We start from the raw sequence: 21,821 nt of genomic DNA on the forward strand, positions 1-21,821 counted from the left end.
TTTACATGTGTTTAATATTAACAAAAATGAAATCTATGATCTTGGACATTCTACCACCCGACAGATGTGTCCTCCTACATCTAGCCTCAATATGCCATGTAGCAGGAGATGCCTGGCGTGAGTAAGCCGACAGGTCCTGTGCAACTCACAACGAAATACACCTAGGATGCACCAGGAGACTGTGCTGGTTAATTTGATATTGGACACTTGTATATCTGTGTACCACAGATATACAAGTCTGTATATGAGTAGTGTTCATTCTAGCACCCTGCACCTTTCAAATCCTGTGCAGTTCCTCTTTCCTGCCTGGGGTGTCGCTCTCTGCTCTGGTGCTTCTCAGCACACACAGGTCTGTATAAAAGCATGGAGTAACAGATCAGAGTGTGCTGAGAAGCACCACAGCAGAGAGCGACACCCTTGGCAGGAAAGAGGAACTGCACAGATTTTGAAAAGTGCAGGGTGCTAGAATGAACACTATATGAGTCTGTATATGAAGCACAAAAGAAACTGGCATGGAAAAAATCCACGAACACTGCATCATAGCACTTCTTATACAGATTCAGAGACTCAGTCACACACAATATACAAGTGTTGCATATCAAATTAATCAGCACAGTCTCCTGGTGAGTCCTAGTCACTTTGCGTGCATTTGCAGCAAACAAGACACGAAAATTTGCGCAATGTTAGTAGAGTCTTATAGGACCTGGCGTACCAAGAAGGGCTGTTTGGTGCGGCAGCAGGATAGATGTATGAGTATACATCTGCAGTTGCATTGTCATGTCTCCATTCAATACATTCACTTTAATAAACATCAGTCACGTTTGGCTCATGGGTAACAAGATAAAAAAAAATATCTATTTTTCTTTACAACCGTAGTTAAGAAAAAATTGTTCTAAATTTTAACATTATTCACCAGAAGCTCCATCTTCTTCAGCTTGCGTTTATTCTTTGGCATAGGTTTGTTGTACTGGCCACTTTTAAGTAGCTGTTCCTTGCTGTGATGAATCTGAGCACCGTACTGGAGTTGGAATGAGCACAGTGCTTGCAGAGGGCGGAGGATTGTCTGCCAAATAAATTATAACAGTAAGAAGTAAATCGATATAGCATACAACATCAAGACGGATTGCAAAATTCCTATTTTGTCTAACTGTGCGCACATTCGTCTATTACTGGCATGGTGCCTTATTGTGATTTCTCACAACTACCTTATCTTTCTACGCAGATCCTGCTACCAGCACCTATATTACAATTATACTTAAGAGGAATAAAATACATATTTACTACATTTTGTAACGGTCAGCCAGTATAACAGTTAGAACGCAGCAGGAGTGATCCTGCTGCATGGCCCAAGTGCGAAGATCAGTGTCCAGTTTTTACACGCGTGTAGGTGTCAGAATTGTACATAATCCTGATTTATAAGCCGAGGGCCAGCAGCCTGATCCCTCCTATAATCATTAAGGTGCGTACATGTACATCCAAATGGACACCACAAATAGGCCGACAGAGATCATCTTGTGATTACTTTTACCCACATGACTAATGATGATCTTAACATGAAGCATAAAGGTCCTTTTGGAGTCACACAGTGATAATAGATTAATAACATGATAGCAGCATATGTACCCATGTTTACCTATGTACCTATGAATGATGAAGATGCCCAGGTCATTTTATGAATCATCCATTACACAGCATTTCGACATCAAAACAAGGCAACAAAAATGGATAGAAAGGGGAGACGAGTTAATGGACTTCAGTGGAATTGGTACTTCTTTCACCTCATCATGTCCCATAGTGACCAGGTGGTGTCAATACTCCAAGTCATCTATTGTTTTTTTTTCTTTTCCAATGCATTTAACTAAAATAGCAAACACATTAGTGTGTGGCAATTTTTAGCAAGAAAGAAAATGTCCTAAATACACCACCTGTCCTTCCATGAAAGAAGCTTTGGTAATATAGGAATTACAAAGCATTCCATAAAGCTTATATACATACACAAAAATGGCAAGCTTAAAATCAATTTATTGGTCCACTACAGGTACATGCAAGTGGACTAGTAAATTGATTTGAGCAACTTTCCACATGTGTGTATCACTGCTCTGATCGGCATGTATGGTATTAGTAGCTGGATGGTAAGCTGATCTTGTAGTGCCATGCTAGAGGATCTTCGGGTACTTCTAGGTGAGCTAAAGCTAAATCTAGAAATATAAACATGTTTAAGCTATCATCAGGGCGGCCATCAAGGGGGGACTGCAGACCCAGGGTCGGACAGAGAGGGGGATCATCTCTGCAGCTGCGAATGAGGATATCTGTATAAAAATGTCCTCAACACAATGGCCATGCCATGGAGGATACAAAAACACATAGGATCTCAAGGAAACATCACGTTTAACTTAAGTCAGAGAGAAGGCAACATTATGTCTGCAGGATCCCCAGACCAACTAGCACACTGGGGAACTCTGGCAGCAGGGAGGCAGGGCTAGGGTATCTATATCTGTGAAAGAGAGGTGACTGGGGTATATGTATGTGAGAGAGTAGGTAGATGGGGCATGGCTGAGTTATACAATACCGTGCAAAAGTTTTAGGCAGTTATGGAAAAATGCTGCAAAGTAAGAATGCTTTAAAAAATATTTGATGTGACCACCCTTTGCCTTCAAAACAGCATCAATTCTTCTAGGTACAAGTCAGGGGTTTTGTAGGATTATAGGGGGTCATTCCAACCTGATCGTAGCTGTGCTAAATTTAGCACAGCTATGATCACTTACACTGACATGCGGGGGGGACACTCAGCACAGAGCTAGTCCGTCCCGCATGTCAGACCGGTTTGCCCCCCCACACACACACAAGTACAAAAGCATCGCACAGCGGCAATGCTTACGTACTTGAAGAGTTACTCGTCGCTGCTTGTTGGCCGGACCGCGCCCACAAAATGGAGGCCAAACGCAGCCGTACCGCCCCCTCCCGCCCAGCGACCGCCTCTGCCTGTCATCCAGGCAGAGGCGATCGCTAGGCAACGACAGCCATCAGCTGTCAGCCATGCGCCGACGCACTGTGACGCCGGTGCACTGTGGCACTGGTGCATGCGCAGTTCGGACCTGATCGCTGCGATGAACTGCAGCGAGCAATCAGGTCAGAATGACCCCCATAGTCAGGTGTATGATTAACCAATCATACCAAACAAGTGATAGTGACCATCATTTTCAGATGTAGGTTGAAACACAGTCAATAACTGAAACAGAAACAGCTGTTTAGGAGGCTTAAAACTGGATGAGGAACAGACAAAATCTGCTACAAAGGGAGAGGTTGTGGAAGACCGTTTCATGTCACAGGTCATACACCATGCCAGACCGAGCACGGCAACAAGACACAAGGTAGTTATACTGCATCAGCAAGGTCTCTCCCAGGCAGGGCCGGCTCCAGGCCTACTAGCACCCTGAGCGAGAAAATGTAAAAGTGCCCCCCCCCCCCCCCCATGCGCGCGCCCCTGGAAAAGTGGGCGTGGCCTCTGAAAAAGTGGGCGTGGTCTCGTCCCCCAGCAGTGCCAGCTACACATGACATGCCCTCCAGCAGTGCCAGCTACACGTGATAGTGTTCACTTTTTAGGGCAGGTTGCTGATCACAGGGAGGGCACATTTTTAAGTTAGGTGGGCAAAATGATGTACATACTGTAATGCTTGTTGTTCCCATTTCCACACGCTAAAGCATGGACAGTGCGCGCCGAAGGCGCGCAGCAAAAATTTAGGGGAGTTACTTCGTGGGGAAGGTGCGTAGCCACATTATAGTGGCAATTCACATTACACCACACAGTAGTGCAGCTAATACACATTGCACCAGGTAGAACCTCCTATAAGAGCACGTTAAACACATTGCGCCAGGTAGAGCACTGAGACACACTGCCCAGCCACAGACGCCTAGCGGGAATACTACATGATATGCCCCCCAGCAGTGCCAGCTACACATGACATGCCCCCCAGCAGTGCCAGCTACACGTGACATGCCCCCCAGCAGTGCCAGCTACATAAATGGCCACACAGTTCCAGATGGATAAATGCCCCCACAGCGCAGATATGCCCCCACAGTGCCAGATACATTAATGCCCTCACAGTGCAAGATATGCCCCCACAGTGCAAGAAATGCCCCCCCAGTGCAAGAAATGCCCCCACAGTGCCAGATACATAAATGCCCCCACAGTGCCAGATACATAAATGCCCCCACAGTGCCAGATACATAAATGCCCCCACGGTGCCAGATACGTGCCTGATACATAAATGCCCCCACAGTGCCAGATAAATGCGCCCACAGAGCCAGATAAATGCCCCCACAGAGCCAGATAAATGCCCCCACAGAGCCAGATAAATGCCCCCACAGTGCAAGATATGCCCCCACAGTGCCAGAAATGCCCCCACAGTGCCAGATATGCCCCCACAGTGCCAGATATGCCCCCACAGTGCCAGATATGCCCCCCACAGAGCCAGATATGCCCCCACAGAGCCAGATATGCAATGCCCCCACAGTGCCAGAAATGCCCCCACAGTGCCAGAAATGCCCCCCACTGAGCCAGAAATGCCCCCCACTGAGCCAGAAATGCCCCCACAGTGCCAGATATGCCCCCACAGTGCCAGATATGCCCCCACAATGCCAGATACATAAATGCCTCCACAGTGCCAGATATGCCCCCACAGAGCCAGAAATGCCCCCAGTGCCAGAAATGCCCCCCACAGTGCCAGAAATGCCCCCCACAGAGCCAGAAATGCCCCCCACAGAGCCAGATAAATGCCCCCACAGTGCCAGATAAATGCCCCCACAGTGCCAGAAATGCCCCCCACAGTGCCAGAAATGCCCCCCACAGAGCCAGAAATGCCCCCCACAGAGCCAGATAAATGCCCCCACAGTGCCATAGAAATGCCCCCACAGTGCCAGAAATGCCCCCACAGTGCCAGAAATGCCCCCCACAGAGCCAGATAAATGCCCCCACAGTGCCAGATAAATGCCCCCACAGTGCCAGAAATGCCCCCCACATAGCCAAAAATGCCCCCACAGTGCCAGATAAATGCCCCCACAGTGCGGATCCCCCCCCCCCAAAATACCTGCGGCGCTGGGGAGGAGTACTGCTGTCCGCCTGTCCGAGTGTGGGAGTGCTGGCGGGCGGCCAAGCGAGTGAGAGTGAGCCTGAGCCTGGGTCCGGGTGCGGGCTGGCGGCCACTTGTGTGCGCTATGCGCGGCGCCGGCGTATGACGTTAGACACCGGCGCCGCGCAGCGCGCACACACAGCACGACAGGCAAATGCTGCACACACAGGGCCGGCTCCAGCATCGAATATGGCGGCACCAGCGCGCGGCGCCCATTAAGGGTGGTGCCCTGCGCGGCCGCTCTATTCGAACATGCCTAGAGCCGGCCCTGCTCCCAGGCAAAGATTTCAAAGCAGACTGGGGTTTCAAGATGTGCTGTTCAAGCTCTTTTGAAGAAGCACAAAGCACAAAGAAACGGGCAGCGCTGAGGACCGTAGACGCAGTGGTCGGCCAAGGAAACTTAGTGCATCAGATGGAAGACACATCATGCTTGCTTTCCTTGGATACCAGAAGAGTTCTAGCTGTGCCATCAGCTCAAAGCTGGCAGAAACCAGTGGGACCAAGGCACACCTAATGTTTGGAGAAGCCTGGTCAGAACTGGTCTTCATGGATGAATTGTGTCCAATAATCCAGCCATTTCATGTGGAAACAAGGCCAAGCAACTCAACTATGCACAAAAACATAGGAACTGGGGTGCAGAAAAATAGCAGCAAGTGCTCTGGACTGATAAATCAAAATTTAATGAGTGTCTGCAGGCAACAGTGAAGCATGGTGGAGGTTCTTTGCAAGTTTGGGGCTGCATTTCAGCAAATGTAGATGGGGATTTGGTCAAGATTAATGGTGTCCTCAATGCTGAGAAATATGGAGGCATCTGATTGGCTCCAAATTTATTCTGCAGCAGGACAACGACCACACCCACACACATACAGCCAATGTCATTAAGAACTATCTTCAGCATAAAGAAGAACAAGGAGTCCTGGAAGTGATGATATGGCCCCAACAGAGCCCTGATCTCAACATCATCGATTCTGTTTGGGATTACATAATGAGACAGAAGGATTTGAGTAAGCCTACATCCACAGAAGATCTGTGGTTAGTTCTCCAAGATGTTTGGAACAACCTCCCCGCCGAGTACCTTCTACAAATGTGTGCAAGTGTCAAAAGAACTGATGCGGTTTTGAAGGCAAAAGGTGGTCACACCAAATATTGATTTAATTTAGATTTCTCTTCTGTTTATTCACTTTGTATTTTGTTAATTGCTAAAACTAAACTATTAACACTTCTATTTTTGAAAGCGTTCTTACTTTGCAGTATTTTTTTCACACCTGCCTTAAATTTTTGCACAGTACTGTATGTGTGAGAGGGAGATGGCTGGGGCAGGATTATGTATATGTGTGTGAGAAGGAGGTAGGTGAGTTATATATATATGTGTGTGTGATGTGGAACTGCCATGTGGGTATTTATGTATCATTCTGAGGTAGCTGAGACAGCGCTAGGGTATTTATATTTGTAATAGGGATGTGGCTGGACAGGAGCATATATGTGTGAGAGGTAGGAGGCTGGGGTATGTGTGTGTGAGAAGAAGGTGGCTGGGGTAGGAGAATATATGTTTGAGCGGTAGGGGGCTGGGGTATGTGTGTGTGAGAACAAGGTGGTTGGGGTAGAGCTGGGTAGGGGAGTTGTATTCATATGTGTGTGTGGTGGAACTGCCATGAGGGTATTTATGCATCATTCTGAGGTGGCTGAGGCAGCGCTAGGGTATCTATATTTGTGAGAGGGAGGTGGCTAGGGCAAAAGCATTTATGTGTAAGAAGTAGGTGGTTGGATTATGTGTGTGTGAGAGGCAGGTGACTAGGGCAGAGCTGTGTATATGTGTGTGAGAGGGAGGTGGCTGGGGCAGAAGCATATATGTGTGAGACGTAGGTGGTTGGGGTATATGTGTGTGAGAAGGAGGTGGTTGGAGTATGTGTGTGTATGTGATAGATCTGCCATTAGGGTATTTATGAACAGTATTATACTGAGGTGGCTGAGGCAGGGCTAGGATATCATATAATTTATAAAGCGACTATGGTAGAAAGAGCGCTATATAAATCAAATAATAATTATTGTATGATAGACTGACATATTATAATAACACCCACCTTCACAGCCCAAACTGACAATTTAAAAAAAGAAAAACTGGTTTACACACCAATGAATGCACCATCCTCACTGTGTCTCCACCTCCACTATGGCCCTGCCTACTTTGTCAGTCCCAGGCCCCACACTGATTATCATGTAGCATAACAACAAACAAAATACAAATGTGGTACTATGATCAAGTAGTGTTAGGACCACCATATCAAAGCTGCCTTGAAGTGGCTGGTGGCTTAATCATATATTTGCAAATATATCCCATCAGAGGTGGTAGAGGCTAAGACAGGAGAACACTTTAAACATGTATGGGATAGACATAAGGATATCCTTACAAGGAAATAAGGATCAAATAAGTTTTGAGATAAAAATATGGTTAAAAAAAAAGGGGAAGACTAGATGAGCCAAGTGGTTCTTATCTGCTGTCAAATTCTCTGTTTCTATATGTAACAGAGATCTCTGCATTACTACTATCACATAGGATGTAAATATCATTATTGGTCCATTATAGTGTACTGGGGAAATCTTGTATTTTTTTCTTTTGTATATACATAGTAGTAGGAAACATCATGAATGGTGGTAGGTGATCAAACCTTCCAAAGAGAATAGGTGATTTTGTCCTGCTTTGTTCCGTAGTTTTGGCGTGCAATACAGTGCTTTTAGCTTAGCTGTGGGTACAATTTTACTTGAGTGTTACTCAAGTTATTTCACTTTAAACAATATGATATCTCAACGGTTTTGGAAGAGGTTTTGTTGGTCACCACTTGCTTACTCCACTGAACCTGACCAGTCGTCATGCCATTACGTACACATGAAAGTGAACTGTATAATTTCCAGGGAAATGTGGTGAGGTAAATGGCTCAGAAGGCAATGACTAGCACCAAAGCCAGATTTACATGCAATATATAAGTCAAAGGGTACATCTGGGCATTATACACAGGTGCAGCAGTATAAACTCCTGGAAATTTGGTGAGTTTTAATCAGAGATGTGTGTTGATAGACAGAGTTTTGGCTATAAAAATTATTAGAATAATGCAAAGAAGATATTTCTAACATATTCTTTGTTTTTTTTATACACTTTATACAGTCAAAACTCTGGCACAAACATTATTATGACAGGAAAGGATCTGCCTCACCTCACCGCATGTCACTGATAATTTCCCACCGCTCATGCCATTTCCTATGAGACCAAACTCTGAGTTATCTTTCTGCTTGCACACAGGGGGTCATTCCGAGTTGTTCGCTCGCAAGCTGCTTTTAGCAGCTTTGCACACGCTAAGCCGCCGCCTACTGGGAGTGAATCTTAGCTTATCAAAATTGCGAACGAAAGATTAGCAGAATTGCGAATAGACACTTCTTAGCAGTTTCTGAGTAGCTCCAGACTTACTCGGCATCTGCGATCAGTTCAGTCAGTTTCGTTCCTGGTTTGACGTCACAAACACACCCAGCGTTCGCCCAGACACTCCTCCGTTTCTCCAGCCACTCCCGCGTTTTTCCCAGAAACTGTAGCATTTTTTCGCACACACCCATAAAACGGCCAGTTTCCGCCCAGAAACACCCACTTCCTGTCAATCACACTCCAATCACCAGAACGAAGAAAAAACCTTGTAATGCCGTGAGTAAAATACCTAACTGCATAGCCAATTTACTTGGCGCAGTCGCACTGCGGACATTGCGCATGCGCATTAGCGACTAATCGCTCCGTTGCGAGAAATAAATAACGAGCGAACAACTCGGAATGACCCCCACAGTTTCCTTGAGAAGATTGATGGTTTTATTATAGTGATTTTTTGTATTATTTATATTTTTTGGTGATTGTGGTACTGTATCTTTTTAAACAAGTTAACAGCCAGAGGTAGTCAACTCCAGTCCTCGAGAGCTACCAACAGTTCGTTTTCCAGGTCTCCTCACAGAATAACAAGTGATCTAATTAGGTCCACCTGTGAATTTTTTAAAATGTGTCACTAAGTAAGTAATGAATACACCTGTGCACCAGCTAGATGATCTGGAAAACGTGTAGTTGGTAGCTCTCAAGGACTGGAGTTGGTTGCCCCTGGCTGAACTCTTATCTACATGTCCCAGACTTGACAGCATCTACTGCAGTTTTAACATTCTCTTCTAACTGGGTCAGGTTTTTCTGCAAAATATTGTTTTATACTGTATGTTTCACAGAGGTATTTATCATATGTTATATTATTTTTATCCTCTTGCTAATTAGAAACAAACTGTAGTCCTAGACGTCATGTGATTGGGCTGCAAAGATAGGAATCTTGCACCTGCACTTCTGCCCCCTTTCCAGAGTATAAACAACAATTTTCAGATACCCCTCCCAAACCAGTAATATTTCTGAAAATTAATAACTAAACTTCATGTACATAACTTCTATTCAAATCTGATTAATGGATTGGTATAGTGTATAAAAGAAACAACAACAAAACACAGTACAGTAGAATGATGATTATCCAGACCAATTGGAGGAGATGGAGAGTGTAGTTCATGCACCAAACTTATTTTTTCTTTTTTTGCTATTTATGTGTATTGAGAACCACCACTGAAGACAAACTGACAAGATAACGCTGCTACAGCATACCTCCCGACTGTCCCGATTTTCGCGGGACAGTCCCATTTTTGGGGACTGTCCTTCTGTCCCACCCACCGGCCACAGTGTCCCACGGTGGGGGAGGGGGGGGGGGCAGTTGGGAGGCTCCTGCACTTGCAGCGGTGAATAGATGCGCACAGCGTCTATTCAGTGGAGACAGAAGGAGAGGGGGCATGCCAGCAGCTCACGGAGCACTGGGCATGCCCCCTCAGTGACAAAAGCGGGGGCGATGCTCACGATCGCGGGTCCTCCCACAAAGCCACGCCCCTTTTCATAGACCATGCCCTTTTTCGCGCATGTGTCCCTCTTCGGATAAGGACAAAGTTGGGAAGTATGCTACAGACACCGTAAAATAACAGACCATAGAAACACAGTACAGTAGGTCAGGTGGAAGGCATCAGAGGTTGTTGGACTATATTTCAGATTGTATTTTTAGCTAGAAAATACACAAAATAAATGAACAAAGACAGACAAGAGAGTGGAGTTAAAGTAGGAGGCTAAAGAGGGGAAAGCACCTATGCTGAGGAGTTTGTATACCTGACTTCTAGATGTATGGAGAAGGCAATCACTAATGGCCAGGATGACCATCTCACATCACGCCTGCGAAGCAGCCAGTAATAGTCAAGATGACCTAAATAGGAACCATGGGGACCCACTTGCTGTAAAATCTTGGAGCTTGCCCGTCAATGGCAAGAAGAGGTAGTCCATGGACATATAGTGGTCGAGCAGGGCATTCCACTCAGTCATGACCGCCCATGGACTGGAATTATCACCTTATGAAGTAGCTGTGAATTCTAATTGTGCATCTGGGGTCTACGTAAAATATTCAATAGCCCAAAACTAGTTTGGTTTTACTTGAGGATCATGCTGGCAATCTCTATCACCTTCCAGAATGGACGCAGTACAGGGAACTCTCACGTGTTTTGTGGTGTTCTGAGGGCCTTACGGCAGACCTCTAGCAGGTGCTATGGACTGCAGTATATCATTTTGCCAGAAGACTAGAGCAATTTTACCAGTGGAACAAAACCAAGCTTATTCTGATTTGAACTTGTCCTGCCTCACTCTAAATTCATTCCTGTCCTCATATGTATAGAATATGCCACTGCAAAAGGATTCTCAGTGTCTGAACGTAGGATCAAGCACTGCTGCAATGAGTATCCCACTGCAGGTATTTCTGATGTTACTTATTTGCAGCACTTGGTGTAATAACTGCTTGCTTTGGGAATGTACAAGATCTATATGACTATCTTTCAGCTCAGACGCTGTGACTCACTGTCTTTTCAAATACCTTGCAAATAAGCATTCAGAATGTCGATGCCAGAATGTCAACACGGTCTGAATGTCGACACGATAACCACATTGACACGATAACCATGTTGACAATGTGCATTTTGGACGACATACCTGCAAGTAGGCTGGCATTAGGTAGAAAATATGTCAACTAAAAAAAATGTATATCTTATCAAAGATGCAGTTGAAAAATAAATACATCTTATTTGTACTCGTATATAACGAGATGATTAAACCTTTGATTCCTTTATTTTCTTTGGCATATTAATCCCTAAAAGTAATACAATATGTTAGAAGTGAAATAAAGATTGCTTTTTGGAGATTGCAGAGGTCTAGTTACAAGAGCTATTGGATTGTATGGCCAATCCATTGAAGAACGTTTTCAGATTTTATACCCACCTCCTGAATCTCAGGCTTTTTCTCCATTATTGAAAGGGCTATAGCAGCACATTCCAGAGTGGAAAGGCACGTGTCCGTAGGCTGTGTTCGAATAACATATTGGCTTGATACAGTTGTTTTCAATTGTACCTGGAAGAAAAACAGCACGGTTATCCCTGCAGCCTCATGCCGTTTCATGCCTGGAATGGATTCAATCAACTACTGTATATGTTTTCCCCAACACTTCCGATGACCTAAGCAATTACATGTTTTTAATCTGGATTGGATTTCATGGCTCCAACTCTTTAGATAATAATTTTTGGATATCCAAGTGTTTTTAATTATTTGGTTATTTACAAAAAATAGCAGTTAGTGAAAAAATAAGGCTAATAGTCAAAATATATATACATTAAATCTAGGACGACGCACTGAGAATATGATGAATGATAATCTTGTTAAAATAATACTGACTTCATTTAGCAATGCAGGGTCAACAAAAATAAACACATTTTTGTTTCTGTGCAATTTTTTTGTCTTCCCTTAAATAAATGAAAAGCAGCGTAATGTAATATTAAAACATAATCCCCACAGAACTTGATTCTAAGCGTGTCCAGATATCACTTACAGTATGATGCCATTGACCTTAGAAAACCTGTGCTTCTCCGCAAGCAGTCACGAAAAAACTAAAATAAACAGTATTTCAACTACAATAAAATGTATTAAATGTGAAGTAACAAAAAACAATGTTTCTCTGATAAACTAATTTAATCAGGATCTGTATTTTTTTTTTAGCATTTTTGTTTTAATTTAAATTCCACATTTTTCAAGGTCTTATACAGGATGAGTCGGAATACATTTCTTTTACCGGCGGATGAGATCCCGGCTGTCATGATCCTGACAGCGGGATTCCGGCCACCAGTATGCCGGCAGTGGGGCGAGCGGTAGAAAGCCACAGGATCTATTCTCCCTCTATGGGTGTCGTGGACACACACAGAGGAAGAAAAGCCTGTGGTGAAGGTATTCTGGTGGCGGCATTTCATGCATTCGCTACTATTTGCCCACATATTCTATGACTGAACTGAAAGCCACACTTTTGCCTATTACACTGACCATAAATAACATGAATTGGTCTTGGACCACCAACCCAGGGAACCTCTGCAAGTGCCCAGAGTGCCACGGCAGCCAGTTTGGGAACCACTGTACTAGAAGACAGTTAAAAAAATAGCAACTAAGATTGAAGCATAATAAGATATATGATTTAATAAGTTGCCTCAACCAGAAGCACTCTTCCTACTGACCCCGAGACAGAGTGAATTGTCATACAACGGCTCACCAGGGTAAGAGAAGAAGAGGGAACAAGGTACAAAATCTGGGTGCTCAATCCTTTCACTGAGATTAAGCCACACCCCCTTCAGCGTCATGCAGCATCTGTAGAGAGGTTTAACTCTTTCACAGAGCTGCACTATTATTTCAACAAAATATAGTCTACTGGTTGCAATCAAATAAAATATCATATTATATTATGATCTACTCCAACTAACAACTATGGTAGGCTAGAAAATGGTTTTGTTATATGATTTTCTTTTCTACTAGTAGGAAGCTAAATAAATTTGAATTTATTTTGGAGCATAAAACGTTTTACAGCATTTAGAGATGAGCGCCTGAAATTTTTCGGGTTTTGTGTTTTGGTTTTGGGTTCGGTTCCGCGGCCGTGTTTTGGGTTCGACCGCGTTTTGGCAAAACCTCACCGAATTTTTTTTGTCGGATTCGGGTGTGTTTTGGATTCGGGTGTTTTTTTCAAAAAACACTAAAAAACAGCTTAAATCATAGAATTTGGGGGTCATTTTGATCCCAAAGTATTATTAACCTCAAAAACCATAATTTACACTCATTTTCAGTCTATTCTGAATACCTCACACCTCACAATATTATTTTTAGTCCTAAAATTTGCACCGAGGTCGCTGTGTGAGTAAGATAAGCGACCCTAGTGGCCGACACAAACACCGGGCCCATCTAGGAGTGGCACTGCAGTGTCACGCAGGATGTCCCTTCCAAAAAACCCTCCCCAAACAGCACATGACGCAAAGAAAAAAAGAGGCGCAATGAGGTAGCTGTGTGAGTAAGATTAGCGACCCTAGTGGCCGACACAAACACCGGGCCCATCTAGGAGTGGCACTGCAGTGTCACGCAGGATGTCCCTTCCAAAAAACCCTCCCCAAACAGCACATGACGCAAAGAAAAAAAGAGGCTTTTTACTGATATTTGGTGTTTTGGATTTGACATGCTCTGTACTATGACATTGGGCATCGGCCTTGGCAGACGACGTTGCTGGCATTTCATCGTCTCGGCCATGACTAGTGGCAGCAGCTTCAGCACGAGGTGGAAGTGGATCTTGATCTTTCCCTAATTTTGGAACCTCAACTTTTTTGTTCTCCATATTTTATAGGCAGAACTAAAAGGCACCTCAGGTAAACAATGGAGATGGATGGATTGGATACTAGTATACAATTATGGACGGACTGCCACGGTTAGGTGGTATAAAAAAACCACGGTTAGGTGGTATATATTATAATAATAATACAATTATGGATGGACGGACTGCCTGCCGACTGCCGACACAGAGGTAGCCACAGCCGTGAACTACCGCACTGTACACTGGTTGATAAAGAGATAGTAGTATACTCGTAACAACTAGTATGACACTATGACGACGGTATAAAGAATGAAAAAAAAACCACGGTTAGGTGGTATATATTATAATAATAATACAATTATGGATGGACGGACTGCCTGCCGACTGCCGACACAGAGGTAGCCACAGCCGTGAACTACCGCACTGTACACTGGTTGATAAAGAGATAGTAGTATACTCGTAACAACTAGTATGACACTATGACGACGGTATAAAGAATGAAAAAAAAACCACAGTTAGGTGGTATATATTATAATAATAATACAATTATGGATGGACGGACTGCCTGCCGACTGCCGACACAGAGGTAGCCACAGCCGTGAACTACCGCACTGTACACTGGTTGATAAAGAGATAGTAGTATACTCGTAACAACTAGTATGACACTATGACGGTATAAAGAATGAAAAAAAAACCACGGTTAGGTGGTATATATTATAATAATAATACAATTATGGATGGACGGACTGCCTGCCGACTGCCGACACAGAGGTAGCCACAGCCGTGAACTACCGCACTGTACACTGGTTGATAAAGAGATAGTAGTATACTCGTAACAATTAGGATGACACTATGACGGTATAAAGAATGAAAAAAAAACCACGGTTAGGTGGTAGGTATATAATAATAAATAATACAATTCTGGTCGGACGGACTGCCTGCCGTGTGCCGACACAGAGGTAGCCACAGCCGTGAACTACCGCACTGTACACTGGTTGATAAAGAGATAGTAGTATACTCGTAACAATTAGGATGACACTATGACGGTATAAAGAATGAAAAAAAAACCACGGTTAGGTGGTAGGTATATAATAATAAATAATACAATTCTGGTCGGACGGACTGCCTGCCGTGTGCCGACACAGAGGTAGCCACAGCCGTGAACTACCGCACTGTACACTGGTTGATAAAGAGATAGTAGTATACTCGTAACAATTAGGATGACACTATGACGGTATAAAGAATGAAAAAAAAACCACGGTTAGGTGGTAGGTATATAATAATAAATAATACAATTCTGGTCGGACGGACTGCCTGCCGTGTGCCGACACAGAGGTAGCCACAGCCGTGAACTACCGCACTGTACACTGGTTGATAAAGAGATAGTAGTATACTCGTAACAATTAGGATGACACTATGACGGTATAAAGAATGAAAAAAAAACCACGGTTAGGTGGTAGGTATATAATAATAAATAATACAATTCTGGTCGGACGGACTGCCTGCCGTGTGCCGACACAGAGGTAGCCACAGCCGTGAACTACCGCACTGTACACTGGTTGATAAAGAGATAGTAGTATACTCGTAACAATTAGGATGACACTATGACGGTATAAAGAATGAAAAAAAAACCACGGTTAGGTGGTAGGTATATAATAATAAATAATACAATTCTGGTCGGACGGACTGCCTGCCGTGTGCCGACACAGAGGTAGCCACAGCCGTGAACTACCGCACTGTACTGTGTCTGCTGCTAATATAGACTGGTTGATATTTAAAGAGATATTAGTAGTATACAACAATACTATACTGGTGGTCAGGCACTGGTCACCACTCCTGCAGCAAAAGTGTGCACTGTTAATTAATATAATTGTACTCCTGGCTCCTGCTAACAACCTGCAGTGCTCCCCAGTCTCCCCCACAATTAATTATAAGCTTTTAATTTATACATTGATGACTGTGCAGCACACTGGGCTGAGCTGAGTGCACACAGACTGAGTCACACTGTGTGACTGACTGTGCTGTGTATCGTTTTTTTTTTCAGGCAGAGAACGGATATAGCAGAGAGAAGTGAACGGATATATTATATTAAATAAAAGTTAACTAGCAACTGCACTGGTCACTGACTGTGGTAAACTAACTCTGTCTGCGACTCTGCACAATCTCTCTCTATCTAATCTATCTATCTCTATTCTAATGGAGAGGACGCCAGACACGTCCTCTCCCTATCAATCTCAATGCACGAGTGAAAATGGCGGCGACGCGCGGCTCCTTATATAGAATCCGAGTCTCGCGATAGAATCCGAGCCTCGCGAGAATCCGACAGCGTCATGATGACGTTCGGGCGCGCTCGGGTTAACCGAGCAAGGCGGGAAGATCCGAGTCGCTCGGACCCGTGGAAAAAAAAGTGAAGTTCGTGCGGGTTCGGATTCAAAGAAACCGAACCCGCTCATCTCTAACAGCATTACCACCAAGTGCTGATGGCACAACAAGAAACACTGCTTTAGCAATCCGGAGGCAGAGTGTCAGTGAATTTTCAGATACTTACTTATCATGAGTGCCTGATGGGGAAGGGAAGTAATACACAGTCTGGGGTCCTGGGCCTGCCACGAAAGTGCAATCACTCACCCAACATGGATTGGCTATTCCCCCTTGAGCTGTACACAGTTCTACACTGTGGGCATAATGATCTCAGACTATCGTGGCACGGTTTCATTTCAGTTTTTATTAATGGACACTTTCATAGAAAAACACACACACTACACCCACTGCACTGAGGTATTGTCTTTATTGCTGTAAAAAATATGTATAATAAAATTATTAAAAAATACAAAAATCGTTACAAACTTCTGCTGTTTACATGGTTTACGTACAGCGCAATACCCAAACCATTGCAGCTGTGTCTTCAGACCTTACGCTAAGAATCCCTGAAGTGTTTATAAGCACCCCCCTGTGCAGGCTGGTAACCATATTACTATAAACACAGCTCTAAAATCTACGGCAACAAATTTGCAAATAGAAAATAAAAGAAAACTAAGCATATAGTTTGCTAGAAGCGAATGAAGACCTTTTGACCATCTGATAGAGCTTTGAATTCCTCATGGTTCATCCAATTATGTGTACTTTATTTTGTTTTTATACTATTTCCTGATATATTTTCTTAATCCTTTCTTTCATTTCTGTGGGCAGCTTTGTGACTTCCCTGTGGAGATACTGAGCACTCGGATTCTAGGGACACAGTGGGGTGCCTAAAGGCAATAGATTACATTTCTGCTTATAGTCATTGTTTGAATATGTATGAAAAGGTTAGTTTGGAAGTTGCATTATGTATACCAAGAGCTGAAAAAATATGATATACTGTATAAAATAGCCTAAAGCGGAAGAGGGAATGGTAAACAAGCAAAAGTGGTAATTATTAGTAAAGTAAGTGTCAAGTTACATATGCAAACTATTCAGTATGTACAACACTTTAAAACTTTGATTTGGTTTAGTAAATTGTTATGATGTCCAACTCTACCAGGAAGATCGCTTCAGTCTTCTTAATAAGGTTTACATTTGCCTATGAACATCTGCAGGCTATAATGTATTACATTCCATCCAATAAAGAATTTACGAGTGTTGCATAACCTTTGAGAAATGATCTCTTGGCTGTATGAGCATCCTTACATGAGTGGCATATGTATGCAGAGGTGTGGCACTCTGGATTATACAAAATAGGACTGTTGAATACACTGAAACATTGATCTAACATGTTGAGAATCACATCATATTGGCTCCACCCCCTCCCCACAGACCCGTGTATCATGACATACCACGAAGGGCCAAGCCTCAGATCGCAGGCCGTGGGGCACTGATGGGCTGAGTTAAAAAAACATTTGGTCCATCGGAGAGGGGTCTGGGTACTCATTAGGGAGGCCCAAAAACAGCCAGGTTTCATTCCTGGGATTGGAAGCTCCAATCCCGGGGATTTAGGGATCAGCGTTGAGCGTCTTCAGGATGCTCAGACGCTGCCCAGCTCCCTCCTCCCGGCTCCACCGCGCAGCGTGACGTGCAGTCACAGGTCACGCTGCGCTGTCACCCTCCGCCGGGAGGGAGAAGATGATGTTTCCCACCCGCCCCGCCCTGGATGTATGGTGAGTTATGTGTGTGGGGCGGGCGGAGCGGCCACATAGGGAAAAGCCAATCCCGGGATTTACCATTTTGTCAAGCCCGATACCCAGAATTGAAAAGATGTCCCGGGATTGGCCTCCCTAGTACTCATATATCCCTCCCTGCATGTGCCACTGCAAATTCTCCATGGCAGACACTGGAAACTAAACTACATTTGCCCCATCATAATACAACAGACATAATCAAATAGCTTCAAAGCCGGTATATTAAATTTCCAGTCATCCTATAATATTAATTGGAGAACAGCTCATTATAGATTAACTTTCAAAGGGAACATAAGAAAAACAAGTACCACGAGGATAGCCATCCTTCTAAATAAAGCCCCTCACTCCCATTTGAGCATTGACAAGTGCTCTTTATAATTATTTTCCTTAATCAAATAGTCAAAAAATTACAAGACCGAAAATCATAATAAATGTTGTAATGAGAGAGCATATTTGAGAGAGTAGAATGCACAGAACAGTACGTATTAACACGTGTACACAGAGAATGCAAAAAACACGAAATTCATTCCAGTGAGAATCTCAGGACATGAGATATTATGCTGGAATTTTATAATGATTGCTTACTGAGAAAGATGAGATCACGCTCAAAAGGAAAAACATCACCAACTTGAATAACCTTGATTACAAATTTAACTGAAACCACATTGGACTAATTAGAAACTCTCTGAATGTTACAAAAAGTACACTTTGTTTACATACAAAATAGAATTCATTTGATTAATAAAGATGTGTGATTTATTATTAAAAGGCATACCTCAGAAACAAAATGCATGGGACGTTAAGTCTCACAGTGTAAAGCATGCTACTAGAATTTACATTATGGATATAAATAAATCAGATCATTCCTGCAGCCTGTCTGTAATGTATAGTGACAGTTTAAGAGCTTGCGTACTTTATATTCCTAGTGACACACTCAGGGGGAAAGGAAACAGTATGAAATACACTTTGAATAATATACTGTGTATATATATATATATATATATATATATATATACACACACACACATACACATTATGAACTGGGGACACTGTGTGTCATAATGTGAATTGGGGGTACTGTGTTGCGTAATGTGTATTTGCAGCCCTACAATATGATATAATGTGAACTAAGCAGGATACTATTCAGTGAATGAGGAAATGTGAAGACTGATCACATCTTTAGAATGGGTGTAGTATGGTTGGAATCCTGACCGCTGGCATACCGACAGCATGGTCAGCGCAAATGGGCCCCTTGCGGGCTCGCTGCGGGCATGGTGGTGCGCACCGCGCTATCTATTCTCTCTTCAGGAGAGTTGTGGACCCCCAAGAGGGAGAAACGGTGTCGGTATGCCGGTTGTCGGGATTCCGGCGCCGGTATACTGTGCGCCGGGACCCCGACAGCCATCAAACTGTAGACCACTCCTTTAGAACCTCAATGTTGAATACGAGGGACAAAAATTCACATTTTACGTGCCACCATTTGGTATCAGCTAGGCACATGCCAATGTATGGGGTGCTATTATGATTTTTAATTTACAGTATGAGTTCTTCTGGTATCCATGCTGCCATCAATTAGGGACTCTAAATAGTTTATCCACTTTGAAGCCCTAATACATGGCATATAAAACTGGGTAAACGCCATTATCTGTATGCTCTTACTATCCAGTCAGGACAGGACCATCATTAACCACACTGCACAGCATAAGAAATGATAGAAAACCGCATATACTGTACTTAACTATCAAAATCCCAAACTTTCAGACTTTTTAAAATATATTTAGTGATGCATTTCAAAGAAAAATGAACCTCAGCTTCTTTGTATTTTCCAGCTTTCATTTGTTAATGAAACATGAAGTGCTCCTGCCTGCTTTTGTGTGTTTAATTCTCTGCCTTCCCACAGAATCTTTCATTCCATTAATCTCCTCTGCTCTGTCAACAGCATATACTTTTATCTTTGTTTTTTAAGGCAAGATTACATGCCATTCATTCTCAAAGAAATCACAATTACCGGGTACATTTGCAAATTAGATCACAGTCCATATTAAGGAAAATTTATTATAAGTGTTGTGTCTTATAAGACATACAGTACAGTATCTCTAAAGTCAGATGAGTCATTATTATTTCAGGAATATAATTTACAATATTCAGGTATGGTAACAGTGAATCATGCAGATATTGGAAGGTGGTGGTGGTTTTTAATTGCCAATTTGATTATCTTAAACCAACCCTCAACTGTCACATACAGGCACACTGAGAGGAGAAGCTAGTATTGAATAGAGACATGGGTCTGCCAAGGAAGCGCAGGCATGCTCTAGTAAGCACCGTTCCACGTCTAAAAAAGGGCCCCGGTATTATAAAGCGCAACTGAATTTGCTGCGCTATGTAAGAAACTGTTAATAATAATAATAATAATAATAATAATAATAATAATAATAATAATAAGTACCAGGACATGAAACCTCTCATGGCAGCCCTGGTCAAATATAAAGGCCCAAAATAATATCTTCATCCCATACAAAATCCATATAAATTGGAGGTGATTTTGTTAGGCTTGGATAGTATCTATTAGTTTGTTTGATTGTTGTTGCATGCAGGGTAAATACTGGCTGCTTCTGCATGTAGTCCACATATGCTGGACAACTTTAAATATTAAACTGCAATTTGATTTCAGACAGGCACCTCTCAAATCTAAGTCTTTCTGTACGTTATTATTAATCTGCCCCATCTGCAGTACAACACGGCTTTATCAAGGTGCAAAGCTACAGATGTGTCCTAATACACTATTGCTGTAGTCTCGTCAAACAGCCCCTCTCAGCGTGCCAGGCCCCGTGCCACTCTGCTAGTGCTGGTGATGTGACTAGGATGCAATAGGAGACTGCGCTGATTAGTTTGATATGCAACACCTGTATACAGGGCCGGTGCTTGGGTGTTCGGCGCCCTCCTGCAAACTATATATTTGCGCCCTCCCTCCCATACTTCACAAAGGGACAGCATCACAAATAGGAGTGTGGTCTCACAAGGAAGGTGTGTGGCCACACAATAGTACCATCAATTCAAATTATGCCATAGTAGCATCCCTTATACACATTATACCACACAGTAATACCCCTTACACCTTATGTCACAGACAGTAATGCCCATTACACATTATGCCACACACAGTAATGCCCCTTACACATTTTGGAATGCCCTTTATACATTATGTCGCGCACAGTAATGTCCTTTACACATTATGCCACATCTGGCGCTGGTTGTGAGCCACTGCAGCCATTCCTGATGAGCTGTTGGTGCGCAAGCTTCAAGATGGCTGGGGGGAGGTGACACAGTGACTGGGACAAAACAAAAAGGTTGTGTGTGTGACACAGTGACTGGGACAGAACACACATGGGGTGACACAGTGACAGGGTGTTATATAGTGACTGAGACAGAACACAGGGGTGTGGACACAATGACTGGAACAGAACAAGGGGGGGGGGGGTGACACAATGAGTGAGACAGAACACAGGGGAGGGGCGACAATGGCTGGGACAGAACATGGGGATTACAATTTCTGGGACAGAATATGGTGGGTGACAATAGCTGGGACATAATATGGGGGGTGACAATGGCAGGGACAGAACACGGGGGTGACAGTGATAGAACACAGAATGGGTGAGAAAGGCTGGGGCAGAACACGGGGGGTGACAATGGCTGGGATAGAATACAGGGGGGGGGGCTGTGACACTGACAAAACACAGGGGGTGGTGGTGCAGTGACTGGGACAGAACACAGGTGTGGTGACAATG

At 43.6% G+C, this 21,821-nt stretch overlaps 1 protein-coding gene across 2 annotated transcripts in view; it reads right to left on the bottom strand.

Annotated features, from left to right (window-relative positions):
* Positions 1-340: 340 nt before the first annotated feature.
* DTWD2 (DTW domain containing 2) overlaps positions 341-21,821 on the bottom strand; it is a 686,623-nt gene continuing 665,142 nt past the window's right edge. For both annotated transcript variants that reach the window (XM_063964177.1, XM_063964178.1), the window contains exons 6-7: positions 11,491-11,619; positions 341-1,063 (exon numbers count right to left, since the gene is read on the bottom strand). In XM_063964177.1, coding sequence (XP_063820247.1) covers positions 893-1,063; positions 11,491-11,619 — 300 coding nt within the window. In that variant the 3' untranslated portion in view covers positions 341-892. The remainder of the gene's footprint in view (positions 1,064-11,490; positions 11,620-21,821) is intronic.

The sequence above is a fragment of the Pseudophryne corroboree genome, chromosome 1, assembly GCF_028390025.1.
Source record: "Pseudophryne corroboree isolate aPseCor3 chromosome 1, aPseCor3.hap2, whole genome shotgun sequence".
Lineage (NCBI taxonomy): Eukaryota > Metazoa > Chordata > Amphibia > Anura > Myobatrachidae > Pseudophryne > Pseudophryne corroboree.